The following is an 8,257-nucleotide window of genomic DNA, read 5'->3' as shown; positions in this document are numbered from 1 at the left end:
GCAGAGACAAAGAACAATGCTGAAGCGCTGCAAGTTTGGGATGCCTAGCCCCCCTGTCTATTGGCGAGCAGACTGAATTCCATGCCAATTTGCATTTACCACCGGCCAACGAGTCCTCCTGTGCCCAAAGGAAACGGCGTCGTGTCTTATTGATCTCTTTTAGAATCCTCTTCGGCACCGGAGCACAATGAGGGCGAAGGTGGGTAGCATAGAGAGGACTGCATGCACCAGCACCCTGCAGCCTGCCCGATTCATCAATTTGCCCTTCCATCCAGCAAGGCGAGCTCGGATATGATCAATGATGAATTGGAATTGAACTAAACGCAGTCTTCTTGGGGAGATGGGCAGACCCAGATACATTGTTGGAAAAGCAGCCGTCTACCCCTTGAACTCCTGCAGCACATCCGACAATGGCACATTCTCGCAACTTATTGGGATGACCATTGATTTTTCTTGATTTAGCTTCAATCCCGTTGCTTGCTCGAAGGAGATGACTAAGATGAGCAAGTTGTCCACCTCCTCCTTGACTGGATTTGAAAATATAACTGCATCATCAGCATAAAGGTTGATCCTCAAGCTCATTCCGCGGCCTGGGGGGCAAGCACACCACGAGCACTGGCAGCCTCCAACAGGCGGTGAAGCGGGTCAATCACCATGATGAACAGCAAGGGGAGAGGGAGTCACCTTGTCTCAACCCTTTGCCATGCTCGAAGGAGGGCCCAGAGATTCCATTCAATAGGCATGACGAAGAAGCAGAGCAAAATAACAATGCCATCCAATCCCTCCATTTCGAAGGAAAGCCCATCCGCTGCATGAGATCGAGCATATATTACTAGGAGACGGAGTCGAGTGCTTTGGTAGTGTCCAACTTGAAAAACAAGGCACTTTTCTTCTGACGATGCAACATTTTGACACAACTTTGCACGTATAGATAGCTATCGTGAATGCATTTACCATTTTGAAATGCAGTCGCCGGAGAGATGATGTCATTCAGAGCAGCAGCCAGTTTGGTCGAGAGACCTTGGAGATGAGTTTCGCCACAGAGTGAATTAGGCTGATCGGTCAGTAATGACCCAGCTCACTCGCACCGTCTTTCTTAGGTAGAAGGGTGATGAGTGCCTTGTTGATCTTAGAGAAATTATGCCCTGCAAGCTGAAGGAATTTATGAAACGCAACCATGACTCTTGGATGATTGGCCAACAGGATTTGTAGAATTGTCCCGTGAAACCATCTCGGCCCAGCGCTCTTTCGGAGGGGGAGGCGACGATCGCAGCCCAAACTTCAGCTATGGAGAAGGGTGACAAAAGGCCCTGATCATCAATCACTCGGATATCGAGAACGTCCGAGTTGAGTGATTTCTCCCTGCGTTCCCGCTGACCAATCCCAGCTGCAAAGTGCTCATACACGGCCTTTTCTTTATCTGCATGATCAGAGACCTCTCTATTGTCCACTCTCAAGGAGTGGATGAAGTTTTTCCTCCGCCGGGCTCTCAGTTTTGTGTTGGCGTCACCAGCACGCAGCCAGCCAATCCATGAAGCCTGTTTCTTCCTGGCTCTTTTGATCACAGCAATACCCAGCACCTTGAGCTTGAGTTGTTTTCTAAGGTGAAATTCAGCAGCGGAGAGCTGCCTGAATTCTTCCGCTGAGTCGAGCCTGAGGATCACTTCGTTGGCGGCGTGGAACTGAAGCTTCATCTTGCCAAACGTGGATCTGCTCCATATCTTTAGGTCATCCACCACCCGAGCCAATCTCCTCTTGATTCTGACGAACGGGCAATCATGATTCAGTGCCCGTTGCCACGCGTGCTGAACAGTTTCAAAGAAGTGAGGAAATTTAGGCCAGAAGTTTTCGAATCTGAAACGAGCCGGTCTGAAAGGAACTGTGGCCTTGGTAAGTAGCAGAGGATAGTGGTCAGAGAAGGAGGTGGAGGCGGCTGCAAGAATGAAATCTGGGTGGCTATCCTTCCACTGAGCATTGCAGAAGAATTTGTCGATGCTACAAAGAGTTGGGTCCTCTCTCTCGTTGCTCCAGGAGTAACTCATGTGTAGAACTGCTCACACAACAATTAGCAGTGCTACGCGGACAATAATATTTGCACTATTTGGGGATAGGGATTAAATCCAACGAAGGAATCTTGTCAACATCTAGCCGTGACAGATCGCCCAAAGTTTGTTCTGTGTGCAGCAGTTTTGTTAACTCATAATAAAGCATCAAGTTGAATGTACACCCAACCTTTGTATAACTAAGATGCAAATAATCAACATACAGATAAAAAGGATCACGTCGACAAAGAGCAAAGTCATACAAAACCAAAACTATGCCTAGACTTAAAAAAGAAAAGAAAAGAAAAGAAAACTGAATCGACCAAAATAGCGAACAACAAAATGCATCAACGTCCATCGGCACCAACCATATCTTGACAACACAATGATTACGAGTAAGGTTCTCAACGCCTTCAGATGTCACAGCTCTAGCTTAGTAATTACTTGTCATTGCATAATCATCATGCATCTTGTCAAATTCAAAGAAAATTGAATTGTGGGAATTTCCAAAGCCTCGTAAATCATTAAAAATATATATAATGAAAATCTCTTCAAATGAGCCCAAGAAAATGTTCCTGTTAAACCTTGAAAATATTGGCAAGAGGTAAAATCAAACCAATATTTTTTGAGGCTTAGAAATATTTATTTTGGGACTTTGAATTAATCCACTAGCTATTTGAATTGGACAAAGGGCACTACGTGTAAGTGTCGTCGTCGCCGGATCCAACCATCAAAGGCTAGATCATGGGCTTTCACCCTAAAGATCATGTCTAAACAAGCTCCAAACAACGCCTTGAACAAGGTAACGATGCAGGAAACATCGTCATTTGCCTGATATGACCAACTAGGGTCAGGCCTAGGATTTCTCCCCGAAGCTCAAGACCATGTACTTGAAAAGCACCACCAAATCGAAGTATGCATGTGTTGTCCTGAATGTGGGATTTTGGCCGTACCAGTGACCTTCCTCCCTCGTGAATCTCTCGCAGTCTCGCACCATCCTCCTAGGTCCTAGGTGGCAGCCGGTGGCAGATCTGTATTAGACAACAACACCACAGCATGGCAGTAAATCACTGACTGATCAACATACAAAATTGTTTGAGGTATATGAGTGTTTAATCACTGTTTTATGCTTGTATTTCGTGTGAAAGTTGCTTCAAGCAATTTGGTTTTGTGACAAATGACATCCTTGTTTTAGAATTTTTTTAGTTGTATACACCGCAGTGTGCCAAATTCAGGCAAGACATTGTTTGTATACACCGCAGCAGGGTGTCAAATTCATAAGTGAACAAAGTTGCTCACATCGGCTCTGCCTGAGTATGGTCATATCCTACAGTAATCCTGATTGGCTTGGCCAAAGTTGTTCACAATGGCTCTGAATCACTCTGAAAATTCACAAGTGACCAAAGTTGTGAACTGAACTCCAAGTATTTCTAGCTCACTGACACAGATGAATAACAATGTCATGACACTGACAGTACACCCCCAATCACAGTATACAGTTACAATAGTTAGATATAGCATAGCTAGAACACCATGTCTTAATATCTTGGTAGAGCAGCAGTTGAGCTCAGCTGCTTAGGAATCCACCATCAAACAGCTACAAACAATAACTGAACTCCATGAAGCAAGTGCTCCTTCATGCGAGCTTCTTCAGATGAACTTGGTAACTGCTACCACTACGGGAAGCTGAAGCCGCCGATGCCCGGCCTGGCACCGGCAGGCGGGCTGATGTAGACCCAGAGCAGCGACACGATCATGCAGATGAGCCCGGACCAGACGAAGACGATGGTCGGCACGCGGCCGCGGCGTCCCAGGAGCCCCTTGGCGAAGGGGTAGAGGTGGCACAGCACCCAGAAGCTGAAGAAGGCGCCGCCCAGCAGCTTGCTCCACTGCGGGAACTCGCTGTACAGCGTCCTCGCCGTCCCCACCGCCAGCGCCACCGCGTTCAGCATCATGATGGTCACGGGGGGCACCATCAGGAAGCTCCACCGCACCTCGTACAGCTCCGCGAACGTGTCCTCCTCGCCGTCGTCCGCGCCGCCCGGCTTGGACGTGAGCGTGAAGGAGATGTCCACGCCGGCGATCACCTTGAGGAGGCCCTGCAGCACCGCCGCCGGGTGCGCGCTGGTGCCGCCGATCACCCAGAACTGCTCGTTGCGCCACCACTCGTGCAGCGTGATCCCGGACCACTTGATCTCCAGCAGCGCCAGCAGGCACAGCGTGATGGTGATGATGAGCAGGAAGACCAGGAACGTGGAGCTCAGGTGCTGGACGATGAACTTGCCGGTGAAGAGGGAGACGGCCGGGAGCACGCAGTAGACGATGAGGAACATGGAGGTGAACGGGTACATGCCCACGTTGAAGTAGGCCACGCGCTGCAGGAGCTTCATCCGCCGGGTGGCGAACAAGGCGTTGTTGCGGGAGAAGAAGATCTCCACGGACCCCGTCGCCCACCGGAGCACCTGGTGTAGACGGTCGGTGAGGTTGATGGGCGCGGTGCCTCGGAACGCGTCGCGGCGGGTGACACAGTACACCGACCGCCAGCCGCGGTTGTGCATCCGGTACCCGGTCACCACGTCCTCCGTCACCGACCCGTAGATCCACCCGATGCGCCGCCCCCACTCTGTCTTCTCCTCGTAGAAGCACGAGATCACACTGATGGCCTCGCCGACGGTGGCGGCGTCGAGCGGCTCGCGGGGCACGGCGAGAGCGCCGGCTGGACGGCCCTGGTGCACCCCCGGCATGTCCTGCAGGAGCCTCCCCTGGTACTCTGCAACGGGGATCGACGACACGAACGTGGCCGAGCTGCCGAACCGCTTCGGCATCAGCGCCGACGACTCGATGTCGCCGAGCTGGTTGTGGTCGTCGTCCTCGATCGGCGGCAGCATTGACTCGTGCTCGCTCTCCCTGTCCGTCTTCTTCCCCGTGGTGGGCTTCCTCAGGAACAGCTTGATTTTCTTCCTCCCGAGCCAGCCGTGGTGCTCGGTGGCGCGCGGCGGGCTGAACCCATACAGAGCGGTGCGGCGGAAGATGCAGCCCGTGCCTACGTACATGGGGCCCTGCAGCCCGTCCATGGCGCGCATGGCGACATCGAAGAAGACGAGGTTGTGGTTGGCGTACCGGTCATTGGGGTCGATGCCCTCGAACCGCTGCGGGAACTGCACGTAGCAGACGCGGTCGCCGCCGCGGTCGAGCATGTAGCACATCCCTTCGCGGAGCGCCGCCGAGTTGTGCACGTAGTGGTCGCAGTCGAGGTTGAGGATGAAGGGCCCGTTCGACATGATGGCGCTCGTCCTGACCAGCGCGTTCATGGCGCCGGCCTTCTTGTTGTGGTCGTACCCGGGTCTCTTCTCGCGCGAAACGTACACCAGCATGGGCAGCCGGATGTCTACGCCCGTCGTGTCGATCAGCGCGCCGGACTCCGCCGGCACACCGCCAAGCACTGGCTCCGACGTCGGTGGCGCAAGCATTGCCTGCGCGTTCATCAATCAATTGGAGAAGATACATGAGCATTTCGAATCGATTGAACAAGCATTTCGAAAGGATTTGTGTCAGCTGCAACAACATGTATCATGTATGGATTCGATCAATCACCTGAATGATGCCAGCATGGTCGCCGCGCGCGTGGTCCGTCGCTCCGGTGAGCCAAGTGCCGGGCCACTGGGAGCCGTCAGACATCCAGGTCCCCTTCACGGCCCCAGTCTCTGCCAACGGAGCTGCTCCCAGCGCGCCACCAGCAGCCACGGCCTCCTCTTGCAGGCGCCTTCTTGCTCGCAGCTCCTCGCCGGCATTGTACGCGTCGGAGCGCCGTCGGATGGCCTCCGTCAGCGAGTTGACCCGCACCTTGAACTCGTCGTACTCCCGCTTCACCTTCCGCCTCTCGCGGACGAAGTCCAGCCGCACCTTGTTCTTGAGAAAATCCCGCTTCTGGCCGAAGTATGACTCCGGGCAGCGCGGCTCGACGCCGTGCTTCCGGCAGAACGGCACCCAGGTGCGCGCGAAGCTGGCGGTCTCGGCGAGCGCCTCGAAGGTGAGGAGGGCGCCACCGTCGTCGGAGAGGTAGCAGGCGAGCTTCTCGACCGGGTAGTCGGCAGCGAGGATGGAGAGGATGGTGTTCGCGGTGACAAGCGGCGGCTCCTTCTCCGGGTCAGCGGTGGAGACGAAAACGTCGATGCCGGGGAGGTCGGAGCGGCCCTTGGGGTTGCGGGCGGTGGGCAACTCGAAGCGGTCGGCGAGGACGTCGAGGTCGCAGGAGCGGTTGACGGGGCAGAGCTTGGGGAGGCTGTCGAGCAGCCATGAGAAGGCGAACCACACCTCGCACGTCACCGACAGCGCCCACAGCCACATGGCGTCCGGGTTGGGGTGCCGGATGCGCCACGCCAGGAAGAACCCCAGCGCCACCAGCCGGATCGCGATCAGCATCCTGCACGGAGCAGAGGAAGAAGCGACGAGTCAAGGAGCTGCGAGCCTGCGAGGGAGCCAAAATCAATTGTTTTTACAGGAAGAATCGGTACCTGTATGGGCTGAGGATGGCCTGAGAGACGCTGGTCTTCCTCGTCAGTGGCCGGCGGCAGCGGGCACCGAAGTTGGGCGGCTCCTCGATGCCGACGAATCCGGAGGTGGCCCCAGCGGTGTTGCCGCCGCCGCCGTGCTCGTTCTTGGGCCATAGAGCGTTGCCGTAGCCGTAGGTGCCCTTGGTCTCGAAGAGCCACCGGGCGTGGTCGAAATCGGCCGGCTTGCCGCCGCCGTTGCCATTGCTGCTGGGCATGGGCATCTTGATGGAGTGAACCATGGAGAAGCGCTTGGACATGGACGTCATGGGCATCTGGTCCCTCTCCTCCGACGAGGAGATGGCGTCGTCGTCGTCCTCGTCGACGGAGTCGTCGGTGTCGCTGCCCGCGGAGTAGGCCTCCTTGCAGCCTGGGCAGTTGCCTGCGGCCGCGACGCAGTCCATGTAGCACTCCTCGCAGATCATGAAGCCGCAGTCACAGGGCGGGCGGCCGCCGCGGCCGGCGTTGAGGAACGCCGGCATGTCGCAGCCGCGCATCTTGCAGGACATGTTGACGGAGGCGGCCGGCCGAGCGCCGTCGGCGGAGTTGCTGAGCACGTGGGCGCGCGTGGTGCAGTTGAGGCCGCCGGTGAAGATGGTGCCGGAGACGTAGCTCCTCTGCGGCAGCACCTCCCCCTCCTCCTCAGCCACGGGCGCGTCCGTGGACGCGGACGCCGTGTTCCTGTCCGGCGTGGGCGGGATGTGCACGGTGTAGTGCACGAACTCGGCGCTCGCGTCGGCGCCGTCCCTCGACGCGTACCGGCTCCCCCCGCTCCGTCGCACCGGCGAGACCTGCAGCGTGGCGGTGGAGGAGCCGATAGAGTGCCTGGGCACGGGGCTGGTGAGCCCGGACCCCCTCCTCACGACCCCATCCCCGGGGCTCCCGCCGCCAGCACCCTTCCCTCTCGTCGGCGACACGGTCACCGTCACCGGCGAGCTCGCCGGCAACGACAGCCGCCGCGACATCCCTCCACCGGTTCAACCCCGCCTCCTCCAAATCAGCTCAAAACTCCAAACGATCAAAGAAGCGGGAGGCTGAGCTCAAGAACCAGCAGCAAGCAGGGCGCTCAGCAGCTCAAACCGATTCCTCGCGCTCAAAGAAAGGGGAAAAGAAGGCTGGTCGAAATTATAGCGAGATCTGTGAACCTGAAGGTGGGGCGGTGGAGAGGAAGGATTGAGCAATCGATTGGGGCCTCGGGGACCGGGAGGAGGATCTGAGCGATGGCAGAGGTGGTCGCCGGCGGGGCGTTATTTATTCCCATCGATTCCGTCTCCGGTTTCGAAAACGGCGAGCCCAACGGTCGGGTCGGGTATGAGTCGGCTCTGACGTGCGAGCGCTTCGAGTGGAGCAACGGTCGGTGGGAGCCAGCCGTGGGATGCCGGATCGGACGGCTGAGGTTTCGGCTGAGCGGGGCGAGAGCATGAGGAGGGGACGGAAAGGGAGGTAGCCGTTTGGTCGGGAGTGAACCACGTGGGCCAGAGGAGAGGGACCTGCCACCGGGTTTCTTGGGGTTGAGCTCGTGATTGGGTTTCCATTTCTTTCCTTTGATTGGCGGTGGTAAAGATTTTGGAATTTTTTCTTTGTCTTGTCCAGCTTAGTAGCTTTTTTTTTATTACCTGAGATGAGATGGGGTCCATCGGTGTAAGTTTCACTCTCGTTTTCTTC

At 56.0% G+C, this 8,257-nt stretch overlaps 1 protein-coding gene across 2 annotated transcripts; it reads right to left on the bottom strand.

Moving 5' to 3' along the window:
• Positions 1–295: 295 nt before the first annotated feature.
• On the bottom strand, positions 296–7,853 carry LOC123119777 (cellulose synthase-like protein D4). Of its 2 annotated transcripts, XM_044539701.1 has the most exons (9): positions 6,557–7,853; positions 5,637–6,465; positions 3,735–5,515; positions 3,482–3,511; positions 3,003–3,073; positions 1,089–2,050; positions 955–1,054; positions 685–808; positions 296–527 (listed from the first exon to the last, which is right to left on the bottom strand). In XM_044539701.1, exons 1-9 carry the CDS (start codon positions 7,555–7,557, stop codon positions 296–298), a joined length of 5,130 nt encoding a protein of 1,709 aa, XP_044395636.1. In that variant the 5' UTR covers positions 7,558–7,853. The 2 variants fall into 2 exon arrangements, with proteins under 2 accessions (XP_044395636.1, XP_044395637.1); XM_044539702.1 differs by lacking the exons at positions 296–527; positions 685–808; positions 955–1,054; positions 1,089–2,050; positions 3,003–3,073 and having other exon boundaries at positions 3,493–5,515; positions 6,557–7,845.
• Positions 7,854–8,257: the final 404 nt, after the last annotated feature.

This window comes from Triticum aestivum, chromosome 5D (assembly GCF_018294505.1).
Source record: "Triticum aestivum cultivar Chinese Spring chromosome 5D, IWGSC CS RefSeq v2.1, whole genome shotgun sequence".
Lineage (NCBI taxonomy): Eukaryota > Viridiplantae > Streptophyta > Magnoliopsida > Poales > Poaceae > Triticum > Triticum aestivum.
This window is presented reverse-complemented; position numbering and strand designations above follow the sequence as displayed.